General features: G+C 42.6%; 2 protein-coding genes across 2 annotated transcripts; one reads left to right on the top strand and one right to left on the bottom strand.

Moving 5' to 3' along the window:
* The first annotated feature begins 847 nt into the window (after nucleotides 1-847).
* LOC115789711 (tripartite motif-containing protein 16-like) lies at nucleotides 848-2,745 on the top strand. Its single transcript, XM_030743231.1, has one exon. It carries the CDS (start codon nucleotides 1,000-1,002, stop codon nucleotides 2,686-2,688), a length of 1,689 nt encoding a protein of 562 aa, XP_030599091.1. The 5' UTR covers nucleotides 848-999; the 3' UTR covers nucleotides 2,689-2,745.
* A 289-nt stretch (nucleotides 2,746-3,034) lies between these two features.
* cfap44 (cilia and flagella associated protein 44) lies at nucleotides 3,035-21,376 on the bottom strand. Its single transcript, XM_030742672.1, is given in 35 exon segments — nucleotides 3,035-3,280; nucleotides 3,553-3,687; nucleotides 3,884-4,044; nucleotides 4,260-4,461; nucleotides 5,136-5,252; nucleotides 5,368-5,498; nucleotides 6,652-6,774; nucleotides 6,875-7,067; nucleotides 8,317-8,520; nucleotides 8,642-8,894; nucleotides 9,040-9,281; nucleotides 9,460-9,613; nucleotides 9,819-9,963; nucleotides 10,094-10,302; nucleotides 10,682-10,812; nucleotides 11,127-11,289; nucleotides 11,763-11,818; nucleotides 12,483-12,762; nucleotides 12,996-13,138; nucleotides 13,811-14,008; nucleotides 14,397-14,549; nucleotides 14,660-14,770; nucleotides 15,662-15,868; nucleotides 15,955-16,049; nucleotides 16,398-16,497; nucleotides 16,706-16,753; nucleotides 16,854-17,009; nucleotides 17,534-17,698; nucleotides 18,088-18,202; nucleotides 18,390-18,606; nucleotides 18,674-18,776; nucleotides 19,059-19,221; nucleotides 19,671-19,764; nucleotides 19,767-19,823; nucleotides 21,086-21,376. Coding segments are annotated over 35 exon segments (5,310 nt in total). The 5' UTR covers nucleotides 21,162-21,376; the 3' UTR covers nucleotides 3,035-3,070.
* Nucleotides 21,377-22,526: the final 1,150 nt, after the last annotated feature.

The raw sequence follows: 22,526 nt of genomic DNA, 5'->3' as shown, positions 1-22,526 counted from the left end.
ACTTTTCCCGGGTCCATCTCACCTCTCAGACAGTGAGTGTGAACTAGCTTCACTTTCTCACACAAACAAGCAGCAAATTTAACTGAACAACAGCTGAGCTCTTTATCTCACCTGCTATGCACCGATCAACACATAAAATGTTGATCAGATTTATCCAAGTTTCATATTCTTGGAAGAGGAGCACCTTGAACAATGAGCATGTGTGCTCCACGAGTTAAAGATTATTAAAGTAGTTATAATCATAACCTTTATGATCATCACCTGATTGTAAACATGAGGTGGCCTCATGCATCAGGTGCTTCCTCCAGGCCACCTTCATTTAATCTGGATTCTGATTTCACTTCCACATTTATGGATTTAGCACCATAATGGTGAGGACATCTTTGGGCCTTTTACTTCACTATTTCCACTGCAAACTAACCCTAACCCTTCTACCATTCATCATTCAAAAAACCCTCAAACGGCTTCATTGATTACAAGAGGAGAAAAACAAGAAATCCCCATGAATACAAATAGATTTAGTAAGTCATCATCTTTTGGATGGTCAGATTTCATAAATCAAATTGGGCTACAAAGCTGTTCAATAAAAACAGACCTGTGGATCAATACTGCAGCCTATACAGATCAATTTCACTGGGCTCGTTTGGTTTCGTCTGCAGGTGTTTTTATATCACACCCACCCGTTTTTATTTCTGACACTCAGGACATAAAAACACACCCTGTTTCGTGGAAACCACTCCTCTTCCTGGAATTCTTCGAACCATAAAACACCCTCCCTCATCTTATTGTTAGCCCCCTTTGTCAGTCTGACTTCCTGTTTTCTGGTCCTTCCAAATATATGCCAGCTTGCAGATGTTAGTATATAACCAGCACGCCACAACTGATGAGATATTCACTGCAGAGCAGCAAAGCAAGAAAAAGGAACCGAGTTTTGGCTTGATTCAGAGATCAGTTTTTATCTGGAAGTGAAAGTCTCTCTCTCACTGTCTCGGAGGTAAAATGGCGCAGCGAGGAATTCAGCTCGACCAGGACAAACTCTGCTGTTCGATCTGCTTGGATCTACTGAAGGATCCTGTGACTATTCCCTGTGGACACAACTACTGCATGAACTGCATCAAATGCTTCTGGGATAGAGGTGATCCAAGGGAAACCCACAGCTGCCCTCAGTGCAGACAGACCTTCGTATCGAGGCCTGCTCTGGTGAAAAACACCATGCTGGCAGAGCTGGTGGAGGAAATGAAGAAAATGGGACTGCAAGCTCCTCCTGCTGATCACTGTGATGCTGGATCTGTAGCTGTGGCCTGTGATTTCTGCATTGGGGAAAAACTGAAAGCAGTCAAGTCCTGTCTGCAGTGTCTGGTCTCTTACTGTGAGCAGCACCTCCAGCCTCACTATGAATCCCCTGCCTTTAAAAATCACAAGCTGGTGGACCCCTCCCAGATGAAGATTATCTGCCCTCACCACAATGAGGTGATGAAGATCTTCTGCCGCACTGATCAGCAGTGTATCTGTTATCTGTGCGCCATGAATGAACACAAAGCCCACTGCACTGTCTCAGCTGAAGCAGAAAGGAGTGAGAGGCAGAGAGAGCTCGGGGCAAGTCATCAGAAAATCCAGTGGAGAATCCAGGAGAAAGAGGAAGCCAAGAAGGTGCTTCAGCAGGAGGTGGAGGCCATTAATCACTCTGCTGATAAAGCTGTGAGGGGCAATGAGAAGATTTTCACTGAACTGGTGAAAATGATTGAGAAAAGAAGCTCTGATGTGACACAGCAGATCAGGCTTAAGCAAAAAACTGAGGTCAGTCGGGCTAAAGAGCTCCAGGAGAAGCTGCAGCAGGAGATCTCTGAGCTGAAGAGGAGAAGCGCTGAGCTGGAGCAGCTTTCCCACACAGAGGACCACACGCAGTTTCTCCACAGTTACACATCGCTGTCACAAACCAGCGAATGGACAGACTCACCGCACATCCACATCCGCCCTCTGCGCTACTTTGAGGATGTGACAGCAGCTGTGTCGAAGGCCAGAGATAAACTGTGGGGAATTTTTGGTGATGTTTGCAGCAACGTCTCAGTGACAGTGACTGAGGTGGATGTTTTACTGCCACAACCGGAGCCCCAGACCAGAGCTGAATTCTTACAGTATTCCTGTCAGCTCACACTGGATCCGAGCACAGCAAACTCATTATTGATATTGTCTGAAGGGAACAGAAAAGCAACGGGAACGCCCACTTTTCTAGCGGCAGTGCAGCTGGCAGTGGAGTTATATGCAAACCAACCAAAATCGTCCGCCTTCACAAACAGGTTTCAGGTGCTGAGCAGAGAGAGTCTGAGCGGACGGTGTTACTGGGAGGTGGCGTGGAGCGGAGGAGAAGCTACAGTGGCAGTCACATACAGGGATATTAGCAGGAAGAGAGATGAAAGTGAATTTGGACACAATGACAAATCCTGGGCTTTGCAATGTGTCAACCAAAGATGCCTTTTCAAACATAACAAAAGAAAAACTCCCATTTCAGCCCGCCAGCCTTCCAGAGTAGGAGTGTACCTGGATCACAGAGCGGGAATTCTCTCCTTCTACGGCGTCTCTGACACCATGACTCTCCTCCACAGAGTCCAGACCACATTCACTCAGCCGCTCTTCGCTGGACTCGGCCTGGATTTGGGATCTACGGCTGAGCTGTGTGAGCTCAAATAGACAGGAAGTATGTAACAGCTGGTGTGCATGGACGGCAGCGGCGGCTACACTGGCTGAGATCACGTTTTTTATATTTCTATGACCTTTTTTTTTTTTTTTTTTCTGTGTGTGATCAAAATTCAGAAATATGAACTTAATTTCAGAGGAAAACATTTCATTTATGTTTCTAATCATATCTCATCAGTGTACATAACTGTCTCTGTACCTTTAAGCCTGTTAATAGCTGACAGCAATAGAAAAGAAAAGGTGACGTGGGTCACTAAATAACAGTTTATTAAGTGATTATTAAGTCTTATTGGTGAGCAAAGTGTTCATGATATAAATGTGTGCATGTTTTTCATACTCATAGTTCACACTCTTTGCTGAGCTGTGTGGACAGTCTTTATTTCCCAGTGTAAACACTGCCCGTGGGGGTGGGCAAGGGGGCGAGTGGGGGCAGTCTGGTCTGATCAGGGGGCAGGATGTGACCCCCTTTGCACGACAGGAGTCGGATCTCTCTCCTCAGGGCTTCAGCCTGCTGAGACTGGGTTCTCACCAGCTCTTGGAGCTTCCGGATCTCCTCCTGGTCCGTGTCCTGGAACTGCTGTCTGCCCTGGATACACGCACACACGAAGGCGTGCAGTACATGGGCAAACACACACACGTGTTAGCAACAAATGCAACTCAAGCTAAAGGGCAGACGTGACACCCAGGACCTTTTTCTATAAGTCTCTAGATCTGACTGAGAAAAGCAGAAGTGCATTTAAAGCAGGATTCATTTCTGACAAGAACAAACAAAAAGAAGATTTTAACATGTTAAAAGCATATAATTTAAACGCTATTAAAATAAAACCATACACTCGCTCATTCTCACACACTGTTTACCATTTTCTTTTGCCTGCCGCTGAGTTTAAGACTGAGATCCCTCTTCTCTTCGTTCAGGCCCGTCATCCTGCGCAGAAGCTCTGTGTGACACGTGGTCACCTCCATCAGAGCCTGACGTGCTTCTTCTACCTTAGCCTGAATTTTACACATGCGGACAAAAAGATCAATTAATTTGTTCTAACCTATGCTGGTTTTAAAAATAACATTTTGACTTTGGAGAAGATCAAAACAAAGCAGAGGTGGACACACACACACACACACACACACACACACACACACACACACACACACACACACACACACACACACACACACACACGTGTAAGCGTACATCCCACTGTCTGATCTCTTTGGTGAACGCGGCGTCTTTGAGGAGTTTTTCCTGCTTTAGCTCCTCCAGCCTCCTGTTCCCTGAAAGCATCTGCAAAGCCTCCAAATCCACAAGCTTCCCAAACTTTGTCATCATCAGCTCCTCGCACTGTTTCTCCAGCGCTGCACCGACACACAAACAGGCACTCAGCAACACAGATCAGCAAACACATGATCAAATCTACACATGAAGAAAGCCACAGGAGTATTTTCTTGAAGCCATCTGGCAAATCTTACAGCACAAATCTGCATGTGTATTTTCTTTTAAAGTTAAAGTCTACATGTGTAATGTAGAATGCATCTCTGCACTTCAGCTCTTCCAGGCCAGCGTGACTTACTCTGGATCGTGGCAGCCATGTCCCTGCGGTCGTGGATGAGCTTGGCGTGCTGCTGGCGAGCTTCACGGTGCAGATGTTTCTGCTGGAGCTTTTCTGCCTGTAGCTGCTGGATGCGCTTGTGCAGCCTGTCCAGCTCATTTGTGTCCAGCACCAACACCTCGCTCAGGTCTGACGGTATTGAGCCGTCAACAACGTACTTGATCTGGAAGATGTACGGAGAAAGTGGAAGGAAGAAGCAGGAGAAAACAAAAAGGGAAACTTTAAATTCTGTAATATCCACTAAACTGCACTGTGGCCATTTCCTTTATGAACCAATGCAGTAAAAGTGCTGGTATGGAAGTCCAGTGCTGTCATTATTCATATAAAATCTGATTTATATTTTCAGTTCTAAACCTGTCTGGCTTTGGATCAATAAAGACAAACATGCCTGCAAAAGATTGGTTGTGTAAGTGTTTAATTTTTCACTCTGTTCATTTAAACTGCTGTTTTATACATATTGTTTAAGTAGTTAAGCATCTGTGGGCCTCGATAAATCCACCAGGGATTTAAAAAAATGTTTATGTTTTATAAAGTTACATTTCATTGTACATTGTAGATATTAAATTTTTTCTTCTTCTTCACACATTTGATAAAATCTCAGCATGAAATGGACCAATCAGAGGACACATTTCCAACGTTCTGCATTCTGCTGTCATAAATGTCAAATTCTGTCTTATTTTTGGAGACTGATCTGGTTGTATTTTCTAAAAGGCTGTAAAAGATTTCTTTACCCCAGACTGCACTGCTGACCATCTGTTATGTATTACAGTATTAATCTAATGACTAACTCGGAGCAGTTTTGTCACCACTGAATATGCAGATTTTTAGCCTGTTTACCTGGTGCAGTCTCAGAGGAACCACCACATCCAGCTCACTCATTTTCTGCAGAATCTCCTTGTTTAGTAAATCCAAGTCGTCTTCTACTGCCTCCCGACTGCTCTTCACTGATTTCTCCTGCACAACCACACACACACACACACACACACACGCACGAGTGCAAAAACAACTATGATAAGAAAAGCAAAAGCAGGCTACAGAAAACACAACAGCGATGAAAGCAGAGTCTGACCTTCTTGGCGAGGTTGTCGCTCTCCGTCTTCAGGGCCTCGGCGCTCTTTTTCTCCTCTGCTAACAGCTCCTCCAGGTCCAGTCGACGCTCACGCAGCTGCAGCGTGTTCTCAAACAGCTCTGGCTCACAGCCTGGGACACAAACACACAGAGATTTGCTTTTTTTTTAGGCTAAAACACTGAATGCTCTGTGATTTTTTTATTTGTCTCCCTCTTGTTTAGTGGCAACATTAACAAAAACTTGGCACGATGACATCAAAGCTTATTCCAGTATTCAAAAATCGTGATAACCACAATTTGTAAAACTATAGACCCATTTCTCTCCTTCCACAATTTAACAACAACAATATAGATTTAGGGAAAATCGGATCACTGCATATGCAGTATGCCTCTGCGCTCGATAATGATGAATTTTCAGTATATAAATAGATTTAACAAAAGCTTTTGATACTTTTGACCATAGAAGAATTTTTCATTCTTGGGTAAAAAATTATTTGGAAAATCATCAACTGTGTGTTCAACTAGACAACACAGTTTCTGGAAGACTATGACATGGAATACCACAAGGTTCTGTGATTGGTCCAAAACTCTATTATTTTAAATAAATGACATTTGTAATATTTCTAATTTATTTGGGTTTATTATGTTTGCAGATGACACAAAAATAGTTTCTTCCGGTAAAAAACTGTAATGAACTTTTGGCATTAATAGAGAAGAAACTAAAGCTACTCAAAACTTGATCAATTGTCTCAGTAAAGCAAAAACTACATTTGTGGTATTTGGAATTTTAAAAAGTTACTTAAAGAGATAAAACTTAAAATCAGTGGTGTTGAAATTGAAAAAGCTTTTAGGGGTCGTGGTTGACAACAGGCTAACATTGAAGCAGTTACATATATTAGTTACATAACTGTATATAAAGGTAAAACAGGCTGTTATGATCACAAATTCATTATTTCTAAAATCCAATCTTATGAAATTAAAAGACAGTTTATTATAAAATAATTCAAATTAAGTCAATGCAAAAATCAAAGATGCTGCCAGACGCACGTAGGGCCAGAAAAGAGTGAAGCTCAGTTGTGGAATAACATTAGTCCAAATATGAAATAGTTAATTTTTCCTTTTTTTTTTTTCTTTTATAAAAGGTAACCTGTAAACGAATGTAAATTTGGAGTTGGGCATATAAGCTCTGCCTGGGTTAATCTGATTGTCTAATGTGCATTTGTGCACATTTATTATTGTTTTTGTGTGACTGGAGCTAAAATAAACTGAGCTGAACTTCACTGACCTTCAGGGCAAACACCGTCGTTCACAGGAGCTCCTCCTTCCTCGCTGTCATAATCATCATCGTCGTCGTCATCATCGTAGTTATCGTCTTCATCAGAGTCTTCATAGCTGTCCTCCTCTTCTTCTACAAACACAGTGTGATCATAAAGGACTGATACATCGTCTCTTTCACACACACACACACACACACACACACACACACATGCTGTGTTACCTTCCCTCACCATTTCCCGTCGGCTCCTTCTTCTTCACACGTTTGATCTTCTTCTTGAAGACTTTGGTCAGAAACTCTTCATACTTGTTGTTTTCCCCGAGCGAGGACTTGAAGGCGGCGGTCAGAGCCTTCTCTCTCTCCTGCAGCTTGTTTATGTTTCTCCTCTTCAGCTCCAGCTGTTCGTAACACTCCTGCAGCTTTGCCTGTGAGTGATCAGCAGAAAGAACCAGAGTGAGGACTACAATAACTGCAGGCTCAGCATGGAGCTTATATAGGAGGCATTTAGGCAAAACACCAGTGTTCTCGCAGCACCTGATATCCAATTATTGTAGTTGCATCTGCAAAAAAGGAAAACACACTCCAGTCTGTGACTTGCATAAGAACCTCTAACATTTAAAGAAGTATATCTGTTGCAACAGAACGCAGCTGAAAAAGTGTGTTCACCATCCATTAACCTCTTCTTTGGCTCTCATCGTCTATTCATGAGTCTGCAGGACATGCAGACTGCTGGTAGGGAATGGGACCCACGGCAGAGAATTTAACTCAAAACAAGCTGTTTATCGAAGGCTGTTGAAATCCATCAAAAACAAAGTATGAAAAGGGAGCTCCATCCATCCATCCATCCGCTTCCGCACATCCTGTTAAGGGTCGCAGGGGGGCTGGAGCCTATCCCAGCTGTCATAGGGCGAGAGGCAGGGTACACCCTGAACAGGTCGCCAGCCTGTTGCAGGGCCAACACGGAGTGACAGACAACCTTTCACACTCACATTCACGCACTCAGTCACACCTATGGGCAATTTAGATTAGCCAATTAACCTAACCCCAGTAAGTGCATGTCTTTGGAATGTGGGAGGAAACCGGAGTACCCGGAGGAAACCCACGCAAGCACGGGGAGAACATGCAAACTCCACACAGAGAGAGGGAGAGGCCTGGGCCAAGGCGGAATCGAACCCAGGCCTTCCAGATGGTATTCTAACTGTGAGGCAGCAGTGCTAACCACTGCGCCACCGTGCTGCTGAAAAGGGAGCTGAGGATTTTTAAACTACAAAAACATAACACTAGAAAAACACATTGGGCTGAAAACTGGGGAAACACGACACCGGGAAACTCACTGGGACTGAGAAACACTGGGGCAGGTGAAACAGACAGAAATGAACTGCTAGAAAAACACAGGTGCTGCAGAGCAGTGGGACACGGGGGACAGAAAGAGACAATCTGGCAGGAAGGAAGACAATAAAAACAACAAAAGACTGAGACAATAAAAACAACACACAGCTGAGCTGAATCACAGGGGACGAGACATGAAGCCAAACTAAAAGCAAAGCACGAGGAACACAAACTCTCAAAGAAAAACAGAGACAACTAAACAGGGAAAACACACAAATGAATGATTTTAACTAAAGACTATTACAAAATAAAAACACCATCTATAGGTTCATTAAATCCACCTACTGCGATGCTGTTCTCCTTCTTAAGGCAGCTGCTGAGCTTCTCCTGCAGGCCGTCCTCCCTCCACTGAAATTGTTTGAGGAGCATCATCTCCTGAGATAGTGTCATCAGGCGGAGGTCATCCAGCTTCAGCCCCATGTCCAGGCGCACTTTTTGGTGACACAGCAGCCGGAGTGCCTCATCAAACTGACTAATCGAACTCTCCATCTAAAGAAAAAAATCCATCCCCACATCAGGTAGTATCCAGAAGACGTTCAGCTAATTAATACACATTTAATCCAACTTGTTGGCCTTTTATTTAGTTAAAGACCTAATTAATGACACTGACCTCCTCCAGCAAAGAGTTCTGCTCATGCAGCAGTCTGATCTCCTCCTTTTTCTGCAGCTCCTCCTCTAGCTCGCTCAGCTCTGCTCCTTCATCCACGCCTGTCTCCTCTTCTTCTCTGGTTACAGACAAACTGGGAGTTTCTGCTTCATCTCTCTTCTGCTCTTCTTCCTTTTTCTCCTCCTTCATTTCTTTCTCCAGCTGCTCCAACAAACTCACTGCTCCCTCCTGCTCCTCCTGTTCCAAGCCCTTAAACCTGTTTGAACACACAAAGATAGAGATATCCATTTAAAAAGATGAAATAAATTCATGCCATTTCACTGGCAACTACTGACTTTAAGAGAACAGCAATCACAAGTGAGAATACTCTCCGAATGGTTTTCTAAAATGGTCCTCTGTACCTCTGCTCCCTCAGTGTCCGGTATCGCTCCAAGATGGCATGGCTGCACTGCAGCTTCTCCTCTGGGGTTTCCTCTGGTAAAATGGTGGGCAGGATGGGTGGAGGCCGGTGGAGGTGAGCTGCCAGGCGCTGCTGGACCTCCTGCAGCCGCTGAGCTTGCACATGCAACCAAGACACCAGGCGAAGTTTTGAGTCCCGCAACTCCAGGACCCGTCTGTTCATCTCACTCTGCTTTTCACGCATCTGATTGGGATGGAGGGTCATTAGATTATCCAGATAATTTAATAATGACATTTACTGGCCATAATGATATGCCTGCACATGGGTCTGAAATAGATCAGTGAAGATCATAAAAACAAATCTGACAAACAAAAGCATATTTAGCAGATGTATAGATCTGGGTATTCATGTCAGTTTGTACATTTTCCTGCAAGGCAATCACTTCTTCTCTCTTCATCCCAACGGTCACCCTCTGGTGTTTCACCCTGATGAAATCCCCGATGTTCTCTTTGGCTTCACGGATGGCCTCCACATCCTTTGGATCCTCACAGTTCTCACTTGGCTTCTCTGCATAACTGAGACACCAAAAACCCAAACCCAGTTTGAAACCAGGCTCATTGAAATTATGGTTCATTTAATTCAATTCCATTTTATTTAGATAGCACCAAATCACAACAAAGAGTCGCTCCAAGGTGCTTTATACTGTGAGGTAAAGACCATACAGTAATTTAAGCCCCAGCTACCCCCACTAGGATAATATGGCACTGCAGAGGCACTCACATTTGCGCCCACTCCTGCCTCCTCTTTTCTATTTTGGCACGAGCTTGTTCGGCTTTCTCTGCAGCCTTTCGTAGTCGCTCCTCCTGCCGAGCTCCCAGCTTGATCCTTGTTGCACGAATCACCGGGGGACGCAACACCTCCTCCTCTGGAAACACACAGGCGACAACACAGGTCAACATATGTCTTTGATGGGTAAAACAAAGACACAACCTCTCATTGTACATCTGTATAATGACAACAAAGTCATTCTATTCTATTCAGTCACTTTACACCACCTATCCTGCTGCTGCTTTTTGCAGGCTCTGCTCTGAATTTCCTGCAGTCTAGCGCAGCATCTTTGTCTCCATCAGGCTGGCTGGGTGCGCTCTGATGCCTGACCTGAGCTGAAGGCTTGGCAAGCACTGGCAGAGGGTAAGTGGAGACACTGTGGTTGGTTCGGATGGCAACCACAGTGTCCACGTTGGTCCCCAGAGAGTCCCCGCACCTGAAAACCAACACAAGCTTTAGAGAGCTGGACTGGAGGCAAGGAGAAGATTAGATCAACGGTTTTTGGGATCCAGTTAGCTGGAATATTCAAAGCGAGCATTATTATTATTTTCCTTATTTTCTGCCATACATACACTATTATAAAAATAAGTACCGACTTCAAGTAATGTTCAATCAGCTCTTCAAGCTTTCTGTTTGTGAGGGACAGCCAATCAGAAGAAAGTTTTAGCTCCTCTCTCAGAAAGAGAGGAGCTAAAACAGCTCGTTTCCCACAGGGGATGGCTGAGGGGTTGCACAAAGACCCAGTTTAAGATACGTTAGGATTACTTTGAAGTATGAATAATGTAAAGAGTGAAACAATAAAAGCGTGCGAGTACCAGTCCTGTAGTTTTTTTAGTGCTATGCTGCAGCGCTCCTGCTCCCAGGCCAGCTGCTTTCTGACCTCCATCAGCTGCTGAGCCTTCAGCCTCTCTGCCTGTGGATAAAGTCGCCGGTCCAGCTGCAGCTCCTACATGCACATACCAACACATACATATAACAACAATAAACTGTCCCCTTCCTTAGTCTAACATTTCAGATCGCAGTTTTTTTCCAGGTATCATTCTTTTTTTTAATTTTTTTAATTTGAAATGAACCAAGCCAAAAAATGGTGTTCAGGACCAAATGGTCCGATCCAGCCATCAGGGAATCAAAACGCTCCATCAAATGAAAAGCTTTGCACCTTAGAATAAAACACTCTCTTCCAGTTTCAGCGGCAAACCAGAGGAATTTCCAGACCCGGGGTCACTGCACACATACACATCCCAGCGTTTGCATCTGTACCTCAGGCTTCAGGCGAACCTGCTCTGGCAGATTCTGGTTGTCATTCAGCACTTTTTTAAACTTCTTCTGGAGTTTACTCAGCTTCTTCTGCTTTTCAGAAATCTTTAGCTCAGCCTCCTGGTGCAGGTGGTCGCTTTGCAGCTTTTGCTTAGCCATCTCCAAGCTGGAGCAAAACCAAGAACAGGACAGTACATCCCAACTGAAAATGTAGACAATACTCTGCAAATAATTTGCATAGACTGTATAAAAAAGACAAATACAGCGAATTAGGTGCCATTCATTGGTACACGATGTTCCACGACACGCATGCAAACACTACCAAAAACATGAACTCCTTGATGGAGGTAACAAGACTTAGAACTAGCGACTGAGACTATTAACTCATCAATAAAGTGTTTACTGAGGTCACAGACATCAAAGCTTTAATCTTAAACTTCTTTACAACTGGATGTCTTTTTGAAACCAGAAGAGGTGCCCCCTACTGGCCATTAGAAATAATGCAGGGCTTCAGATCTAGGAAGCTATGTCCATCTTATTTATACAGTCTATGAGATTGCCAAAAAGAGAGAAAATTAGAGTTATTAGAGAAGGAGAATATTTATTGACACAAAATTATAACTTGTCATTTATGCTGACCTGCAGGCTGCTGGGTCCTCAATGTCTAGAGCCAATGCCTCATTCTCGAGATCCATCTAAAAAAAAAACCAAAAACAGAACAATATTACATTTTCATCCTCAAACATACAAAGCTACTTATTTAAATTCATCTTAATTGCAATTTATTTTTCTTTATCTGTCTTCGTGTCAACTTCTGTGGTTGAAAAATGAAGCCAATGCCAAAGTGGTCAATCCGTATTGACTCCCATGTACATTATCCATTAACCCTGTTCTGTAGTTCTGGTAAGTGAGATTCTGGTACTTCATTTGTGTTATTTAAATGCTAATTAACAGGCGCGCTGCTAACTAATCTATCCTCTTGACTAAATATGGTCGCTTTTGGCTTCAAAACAGGACGATTTTACCAGTGTGATGATTTAAAATAAAAACATTCATTTTGCCATTGCATGTGGCAGTTAAGGCCATATTAATATGATTGAAAACTGTAAGTACCTGAACTGAACTGTTACTTGAGGACACGTGACCACACATTCACTATTTAAACCTATAAAGTGCTCATTTAGACTTAGACTTGTAAACTGGGTCAATTTTAGCCAATCACAAATTTGTCACATGGGGCACTGTGATCTGTGGAACATATTAAGTCAAAAAAACTGTATATCCTCGGCTTGAACCGAGGCTAAGTATTATATATATATAATTGGCTTAAAGAAAATAAGCCAGCAAAACCGAACTGACCAGGGGTGAAGGAACCTCAGCGCTCTTTCTCTGCAGGCTTTTCTGCAGCTCCTCTGGAGGAAGCAGGCTGAAGGAGAAGATGTTCCCATCGTCTCCCGCTGTCAGCACAAAGAGGTCGTCGTGGCTGCACCGGATGTGTCGCAGGTGACCGTACTGGTTGTCGTGGACGCTGAGAGCCCAGTAGGCCTGCATGGAGGTGAGGCTGTGGTCACTAGAGTGCAGAGGATAAACCCTGATGGAGCCCGAGTTCATGCCGCAGAGAAGCAGCTTCCTGTTGGAGCTACAAAACAACAGGAGATGCACTTCAGCCCCCACCTCAAAGCAAGGAAAGGTTACCCAACTGCACAAAAATTTGGGATCTCTTAGAAAAGTATATGAACTTAGATTGGCCCGAAATTTTGTAAAATGAAATCATCCATCATGCCATACTAGGCAAGTTTATGATGACAAAGTTTTATTTGATGCTCCGCTGCCTGTTTCTGCTTTAAACTGTCAGATTTGCTACTATGTCACCTGAACGTGATGGAAAGGATGGGGTCATCGTCTGCATTGTGGACAGGCAGGAAGCCGAATGGTTCGTCCTGCCGCTGCTCAGGATCCTGATCCTGATTCTCAGAGAACTTACAGTGATACAGGAAGCCTGAGTCAAAGCCTCCCTGCAGGAAAGGGAGAGAGCGAGAGAACACAGAGTGAGTGGTGGAGAACAAACCTACATCAGGTCACCCTTCGAGATATTTATGTGTGTCTCAGCTTCTAGCTGCCTTCAATTTTCCAGAATTGCTGATGAACCCGTAAAACTGCAACCTGCAGGGCTGGTCATTAATTTGATATTCTGATACTTTATAAACAGATATCTGCAGGGGATTATACAGAGTCAGCACTGTAATAAAATTATTTGTAAATCAGTTCTGTTCATTGGTGTTTAGTTTATTTAAGTATAATACATATTTCAGTAGACATATTGTCTTCGTAAGGGAAACTTTGTTCAGTTGTCCGACTTCTACTGAAGAATCCCTTCTAAGCAGGCTTTGTTTGCATGTGGTATCACAGTATCACAATTTAACTTTTCATTTTAATTTGACTTTCTGACATGCACCTGCACTCATAACGAATACGTCATTATTGGTTTTTGAACATTGTTCTCCTAAGTCACGGCAACCTGAGGACAGAAAAAGATACATCCTTAGAGGCACGCTTTAACCTTTTTTCTCTAAAAGTTATCAGAGTGGGGCTCTCTCTGGAATGTGGCACAGTAATTGTTTTATCTCCTCTATGTTTATTTTATAATCATTACAATCATTTTTCTGTGTGTGTGTGTGTCTGCATACCATTGAGAGCCAGAAGTGGCCGGGCTGTGAATAGAAGCCACAGCAGAGAGGACTTGGAGGATCAGGGATGTAGATGGGAGGTAATTCTTCCTCCTCCTCTTGTTTTTCATCTGGCTGCGTTGCATCTTTTAACCACTCTTCTTTCTCTTTCTTCTTCTTCTCCTTCATGGCTTTATGTTTTGCAATAACCTCCTCCCTCTGAAACACCAGCCATAAAAGTTAAGCGCAGTCAGCTCAGCTGAAATCCTGGTAGATGAGCTAATGGTTACACATCCAAGTAGCAAATCTTATATACTTTAGATTTTTAGCTAGTTAGGCTGTGAATCTGCAACCCAATTTGCAACCCCCCTCAATCCCAGCAGTGCTATTTCTGACTTAATCAGCATCATATCTGTTGTTATTAATGGCTTTTCTGGGTCTTGCTGCTCCTCCTCGCCATGGAAGGACGAGGAGGTCCGAGCACAGAGCTGTACTGTCAAATATGTGTGCAGATGGAAATATCAATCTTCTTTTGGCCTTAGCGGTCCTGACAAAAATCCACATATTAAATCAAACAAACTAAAGTCAAGAAAGACCCAGTTCAGACCTTAATTTGAGACTTGATACTTTTGAACTTGAAGGATTTTCTGGGCAGCGCAGAGAGATGAAAGGTGCTGGTCGGGTTCTGAGTTTCTCGATCAGGACTTTGCACCTCGACCACGTGACCGCTCTGACACAGGACGAGCAGCCTGTTTTCTCTCTGTATAAAAAAGTACAGAAGAAGTACATATTAATCATTTACTATGATAGAGGCGCTTGGGTTCAAGTGAGCTGAATATATCATAACAGCGATGATGAAACTGGGCTTACATGTGAGCCCGGTGACCACTCCAGCGCCTGCACCGGCCCGGGGACGTGGATAAAACCAATGGGGTTGTATTTTCCTCCAACAGTGAAGAAGAACACAGTGCAGTCAGCACTCTGAGCAGGAAGGGAATGAGATGTCAGAATCATACAGCAAATGGCAGCTAACATCTACAGAAACATCACCTCTATCTGAAGCTGCCAAATGAAGACTCTCTGAGCATATTTACTCACTGTTAAAATTTTTAGTTGAAGTCAAAGCTACAGTGATAAATTTGATGCAAGACTGCACTTTGTCAAGTCTTTATTAAAGGATCTTTGAAAAAAAAAAAAATCACCAGTCCTGAAATCTGTGTTTCTAAATCTTTTCCACAGTAAACTAAGAACTCTGAGTGGAGACCCTGCAGCTCCGCCAAACTTAGTCAAACTTGTCATCGCCTCATCAACATCAGATGAACGCTTTCTTTTTCTTGCGTTAAGATTAAAAGAATAATTTCTTCATCATTGTTTCTTCAGATGTGTGAAAAGACAGCAAAACAGAACTCTAAGTGTCCTGATGCGTTTTCAGTGACGCCACGTTCAGTCAGTGGCACCTGCAGCACAAAGTCATAAAAAAAAATATGTTGTAGTTTGAGCACAACATTTTTAAACAGTGAGACACTTTATCAGTAAAATGTACTTGAAACTGTTCTCTTCAAACTGAGGCAAATTACTCGGTGAGGGCGTAGGCACCTTTGCTGCACCCTCTGGTTTGTGAAGTCTTGAGTTGAGTGTTTTTCTCGCAGACTTTTATATATATCGCCCCCTGCTGGCCAGCAGGAAAAATGCAAGTTTGAGACACTTTTGCATTTGCTTTACTTTCATGGCCAGAAAAATACTTCTTGCCAAAGCCAGTTCATCCTGACAAAAGTAACCAAGAACTAGCTTTGTGTAACAGATGACTTTAGGCTATTTATTGTTACTGGTATATTGTATACTTCCACAGTGCTAAACTAGATAACCTCTTACCCCTGTGGCCAGGATCTTTCCATTTTCAAATGCCACAGCTGTAACAGCAGCATTATGCGGTTTGAAGGCCTGTCTGAGGCTCAGCATTGCATCTCCTTCAGATCTAGATCCTGAGACTACATGCAGTCTGTGACGGTCATGTAGTTCCAGCAGGCGTACAACCCCATCCTCAAAGCCGGCCACCAGTAAACCTCCACTCTCGTTCACCTAAAAGCCAAACACCAGAGTGGTTGTTGAGCCTCTTGAGTCACACTGTATGGGAGAAGCATTCAGTTTTCCACTGACACACTAACCACAGGTGGAGCCCAGCAGAGAGCAGTTCCTCCCTGAGTGAAGCGGCTGGTGGTCAGTTCTCTTTTCGCCAGGAAGTCAAAAACTTTGACCGAACCTGGAGGACATGGACAGGATACTTTCTCTTATAGAGCGTGGGTGTGTGTGTTCACAGATAGTTACAGTATTAACTCTTGACAACCTTGACAGGTATGAGACCCAAGCTTTATGATAATGCTAAAAGAAGAAGTCGGCGTAAACTCATTGGGGTGAAAATCATGGCAAACGGAATCTGCAGGCCAAACCTGCCAACCATCCAACCCGTATCTACTGACGTGAAACTTGACAACAACCCAACAGCTTTTGTTTTAAATGCATGGGACTGGCAGTAATTGATTGGCCACCGGCACTGAATCAGTGGAGAAGGAGTGCATGTGTGCAGGCGTGTCAGCATAAATGGACTCACGATCCAGAGTGGTTGTCGCCATCAGGTGGGAATTCTTTGATACGTCCAGGCCTTGAATCATTCCAACGTGGAAAGAAAACAGGCACTCTGGATCAGGACTCTGCACACAAAAGATTTTATTACACTGGCCAGGATCTACACACTGTATATGTTATGACACATAGCAATATAATCAAGCTTCCTATTAGGAACAGACAACATTACATACACCTTTCAGTTAGAGATTTCTGTTAGTTATTCATCCAACTCTCAAATAAACAAAGTATTGCATTCACATAACTTCTCCATTGCAGATGCAGGAAACTCACCATGTTGGTGAACGAAAGGTCCAGTTTCCAGATGGCTCCATTAGAATCCTACAAGTCCGCACAGGAGAGTGATCAGGACTGAGGTGAGGCTGAATCGTGTGTTACAAACAGTTTTAAACTGGAAATTTTTGCGATTTTCTCATCTGACCTGAGCAAACCAAACAAAGGAGTCGGACAGGGAGCTCCGCACCACGGAGGAGAGGCGAACGTTGGGCCCGACCACCAGCTCGTTTATGGGCTCCATCTCAAATCTGCTGCCGTCGCTGTTACCGTCAGCCTCGCTGATCCTCTCAAAGTCCCACACCTGATGAGAACGTTTCACATCCGTCCACATATTTGTGGAAACGTTCAGACCCAAGAATTGCACATTTATCCCCAAAACCTAAATGAACTACATAAAACATGGATAACTGGCCTAACCCAGCTGGAGCCTAACTCCATCTGCTCAAATCCACGCTCAGCACAAATTCTGCTTTCCTTCAGGACCAACGCACCAGATGTTTATTAATCCAATACAGAAAATAGTTACCAATGCAAAAATTATTTATTCCTGTTTGCTATACGGTGCACAGCTGTTTTATAAAATTGCTGAGCCTTTTTTTTTTTAAAATATGAGACTATAAATGATGTCTCAGTTTGAGACCGTTTTCAGTCTACTGTGATGCTGTTTTACAGCTAAATTCTGCTGCTTTCTGATGATTTTTAGTCACAGGAAGTGATAAAGAGTTCTGTTAATTGTAGCAGCAGCCTCCCCGAACAGGACAACGTGCCCCACCACACATGCCCATGGATGTGTTTTGGCAAAAGAAGGAGTAGCAAGGATCTTACCCTGACAACACCATCGGAGCCGGTCGTCATCAGCTGTCCATCTTCTAGGGCAAACGGTTGTACCATCCCTGCATGACAGGTCTGGCCGTCCATACGGCAAATCTCCACCTTGATGGTATTCCCGTCCCACAGCAGCAAGTTGCCCCAGTCTGTGCCTGACAGCACCTAACAGGAAGACGATGAAGTCAACTATTAGTTCTCCTGACCAAAACACTGACTGGTGTATATATAAGACTATTACTGACCACTCAGTGGGCTTTAGACTGCAAGCCACATTTACCCTTACTTTCATTTTGAGTGTTATTTTATGCATTTAAATCACATAATCCACCTCTTATCCACGGAAAATTATAAATCATCAATTCACTTTCAATTGTACATATAATCAATAATACTTTCGTAAAAACTAAAATGAATTCCATGCTTTTTATCTGGAACCTTCACTACATGAAGTGCATCACTTTCAGTTTAATAGGATTAATAGGAAGTTAAGAGGCTCTCTGCAGATGGGCTCTTCTTCTTGTTTGACACAGTTCCAGCAGCAGAGGACAGACCTTTCCATCAGGAAGTTCCACGTAGCCCTCAATATCAGTTGGTGCAATAGTCCCAAAATGTCCAATAAGTCCCTGTAATTTACGACCTGTGAACGTGGTAGCCATTTTCCAAAACCTAAGAGAAAAAGAAAACATATTCAATATCGCTAAAGGGGAAATTTAACAGCCACTGTCTGCAGGAATTCCTGTGACTATAGATTTTTATTTGTTTCTACCCGAAGGTTTTTTTTAATGTCATCTGCAAAAACAAGAAGCTAACTCAAAGCTGCTCTAACAGCGTTTTCAGGGGACTCAGACTTTACTTGATGTGCCCGAATCCAGATGATGTGAGCAGTTCAGGGTTGTACGGCGAGAAGCTGACTCGATAGACTTCCTGCGAAATGGCCTTGCAGCTCAGCGTCACCTCCTCCCGCCTCCAGTCCCACAGCGTCAGCATGTAGTCGGGTGCACTGCCCACACTGGCCAGCAAGCTTCCATCACGGTTGAATTCCACAAAGCTGTACATCCTCTCGGTGCCACCTACAGGCGTGCAGGTTAAATCCAGAGCATCAAATAACGTAATAACTGTAAAATGAATCAGACTCACCTCTGAGGACGCGGTGAGGCCTTAACGAAGGATATTCATAGACTATGATGTTGGGCTGTTTCCCCTTCTCTGCTACAGCAAAGTACTCCTTGCGAGGGTGTGCCTTTAACCACACACACACACACACACACACACACACACACACACACACACACACACACACACACACACAGATGCTTTCATATGAAAGTATAAGTGGAATATTTTCATTTTAATACTTACTGTAAATATGCAGCAAAGTACTCGAGGTACACTGTATGAGTACCTCAAGTGCATCAGCTTCGAAGCTGTAGGTGTGTAAATCATCAGCGTGTCCTGCTGTCAGTCACAGAGACTGCAGCCCCAGTGGGACGTTTCACCTGCGTGTCGTACAGTTCCTCCTTACCGTGATCGCTCCGATCCCCCCTCCACCGCAGGAGCACAGGTATCTCTGCTTCTTGGTGTTCACTTCCAGCAGGACGAGCAGGTTCCCTGCTATAAAAATCAGAGTTCTGTCATCCAGCAGCTTCAGGTTTGCCCTGCGTCCACTGTCATAGCCAAAGGAGTGACTAAATGCAGCGTGAATTAAGGATATCAGAATTAAAATTCAGATGCATCCTATGATAATGATAGCTGCTTATTTATAACAATATACTAATATTTACTAATATCTCCGGCCTTCCATTATTTATACTATTTCCTATTAGTATTAGCAGTGACATATATGACACATACCATAATATAATTAAAGTGTAATACTACTATATTACACATTATTACTGCATAGAGTGTGGTACACGTGCTGCATGTAAACATTTTTACACTAGTCACAAAGCATGTTTAAATGTACAGTATCATATATTTATCATTCATTCTTACACATGCATATACGATCATATAATAAAAAAATGCATTTTCATGTATTTCTGTGTGACTCCGATAGAGGCTGGAGGTTTAAAAAAAACACTGAACATAAAGGATGTGCACTGTTTTTGTGAAATGATTTCACAAAGGATACGAGAGGTGCAGGAGGTTCTGCGGGATGTCAGAGTTGGGTGTGATGTACGGTTTGGAGTGAAGCTCCTCGTATTTGTAGTATGCGTCTGCAGGAGCTGCTGTTCTGATTGGCTCCCAGCCTCCTGCTGCATCGCTGAGTGCTTGGTTTCACATTCTGTGACAAACAGATTTACAAATCAATTTCACACCCACTGAGTGTTACAATCTACAGCCTGGATCTCTTCATGGCTTGTTGCCTGTTCAGCTTGTGAGTTTTATTTTGGTCTTTTGATTTCTCTCTTTGCTAAACTTTATGGGGGACCAACCAATTGCCGTGCTGCTTCAATGCAAAGTCATCATTTGCTCCACCTATCCTGAGACCCTCTGCAATCCAGGTCCTTCTGCATGTGTGCAGATATCTTCGGGACATCAAGTTACTGGATCGATGGGATAAGTTCAAACTATTACACAGAGCATGTGCACACCAATGCTGTTGCTCCATTTCACATCCATACGCTCTATTCAAAGGTGTTCAAATATGGCTGTATTAGAGACTGCTTTGACACAAGTGGAACTGCAGCTAGAAGATGAGGCTGCCATGAAAACGGAGGTAAAAGGAGGACTTTCACATTTTATAGCTTGTTTTCACAGGGTACACCTGTCTATCACAGGACTAAAGCAGACAGACAGACAGACAACCACTCACATTCACACCCACAGCCAACAATTTAGAATCACTAACCTATCCTCAGGTACGTCTTTGGGCTGTGGGAGGAAGCAGGAGTCCCCAGAGAGAACATGCAAGCTTCACAGAGAAGGTTCAGACCCAGGACCTTCATGCTGTGAGTGAAGGCGCTAACCACCTCACCACTCAAGCTTCACACTAAAGGGATTTTTTTTTTTTTATTAAATAAAACAGTTTAGTATGAAGTTGTTTTTAACTCACCCCACCTGATATCAAATTGGGCTGTATGTGGTGTATGATATAAAATGACAAACTACAATAACCATGAAATATCTCAGTCTGAATGGCTTTAACTTGGTGGAATCAAGAGAAGAAAAGATATTAATTTATCCCAATTTGGAAGACTATTTTGCTACATTAACCAAATATTAACACAACATATAAAATAAAATAAATAATAATAATAAACAATAAAATAAACACAATATAGCAAAAGAAAAATCCCAATAACACAAAAGAAGGAGCTCAATTAAACAGAAAAATCATGTAAAACAAATTAATTAAGGAGTTAGGTAAGACGTTGAATAAAATATAACAATTTTAAATTAAAAAGAATATTAAATAATAATAATTGGTTTTCATTAAATAAAGCTAAAATAAAGATAATTTATTATGTAGAATAGCTCACATTTTAAGAACCAAAAATAAAAAATAGTTTATTAACTAAACTGGGGAATGTTTAATGGCTTTACCTTCAGTGTTTTCCTGCGAAGATGTCCGTGTATTCCCAGGATGCTGACTAACAGAAGCTCCGGTTTTTCCCAACATTTCCGCTGTTATTCCCTCTGATGCTCTGGACCGCTCCGGGAAAACACGCAAGGAATCTTTTTTTTTATGAAACACATACAATACTGATTCGTAGTGAGTCTGTTTGAAGACGGCATTTACTATAAAACTGTTTTCCTGTAACGTTTAACTGATCTTTAACGTCCTGGCGCCTACATTTGGCTCCGCAACAGTGTTTCAGGTCGGTTGGTACGTTGCCGGGCAACAAGGAAAGTCACTGAGTTGCAAAGCCTTATGGTTTATGTAGTTCTCAACCCTTGTCTTTATTGCATTTGGAACGAAACAGGCTGCAAACAGGGCCGTAGGAATGAGTTTCCTATTGGGGGGGACACATATCAGAAACCTGACAGATCCATAAATACTCTGAGAAAGCATTAAAAAATGCTTTCTTATTACTTTCTTATTTTGCAAATGTTCTTGGAAAAATAGTGTCGTGTACACTTATATGATTGCATGTATAATTTACATATTTATACGTTTTATAATAGTAGGACGTGGGCAAACTGGCTTGATCACAGATAAATGTTACCAGTGCATAGTTACCAATGCACAATGTTACCAATACACAGATAAATGTTACCAATGCACAGATAATTGTTACCAGTGCATAGTTACCAATGCACAAATGTTACCAATGCACAGATAATTGTTACCAATGCACAGATAAATGTTACCAGTGCACAGATAAATGTTACCAGTGCACAGATAATTGTTACCAATGCACAGATAAATGTTACCAGTGTACAGATAATTGTTACCAATACACAGATAATTGTTACCAATGCACAGATAAATCATCCCCTTAGAATTATAAGGTTCTGACATTTTTGACGAAACTGAGTTATTGTCATATACTTATTTGCTGACCACTTATGAACAATATGTAAGAGATTTTTTTCAAATATATATATTTTTGGGCATTTTATTCACAAAATAATAAGGTTCTATCTGCAAAATCAAGCTTTAACTTGGTACTATAAGGTTCTATCTGTGAACCAATAGGCACTTGAAATGTTCACAAGAGAGCCAATCAGGCTGCTTCTTTTTGTAATGTTGGTGCCCAATGTAAAGCAAAGGAGCAGAGGAGATGCTAGAGAAAATGTTTCATGGTAAGCTGGGGCTACAAGACATCTAAAGCTTGAGGATTTCAAAAATGAGTTGACAACAGACAGAAATACTAATGGCAGGAAAATTCTTAACTTTGACTATTTTTTTTTTAGATTGCACTGAGCTGTTTATTTGCACTGTTAGCTACAAAGCTAGCAAGCTAACACTAGTTTTGTATTGTTTGTCTGTGGTCAGTGCTAACATAAAAAAACAATGTAGTTGGTAATATTGAGAATAGTC

This window comes from Archocentrus centrarchus, chromosome 12, assembly GCF_007364275.1.
Source record: "Archocentrus centrarchus isolate MPI-CPG fArcCen1 chromosome 12, fArcCen1, whole genome shotgun sequence".
In the NCBI taxonomy this organism is placed as follows: domain Eukaryota; kingdom Metazoa; phylum Chordata; class Actinopteri; order Cichliformes; family Cichlidae; genus Archocentrus; species Archocentrus centrarchus.
Note: the sequence above shows the minus strand (reverse complement) of the source record. Positions and strands in the feature narration are given on the sequence as shown.

What these genes read in the sequence shown, in the direction of transcription:
- LOC115789711 (XM_030743231.1), top strand. Translation starts at nt 1,000, where the DNA reads ATGGCGCAGCGAGGAATTCAGCTCGACCAGGACAAACTCTGCTGTTCG.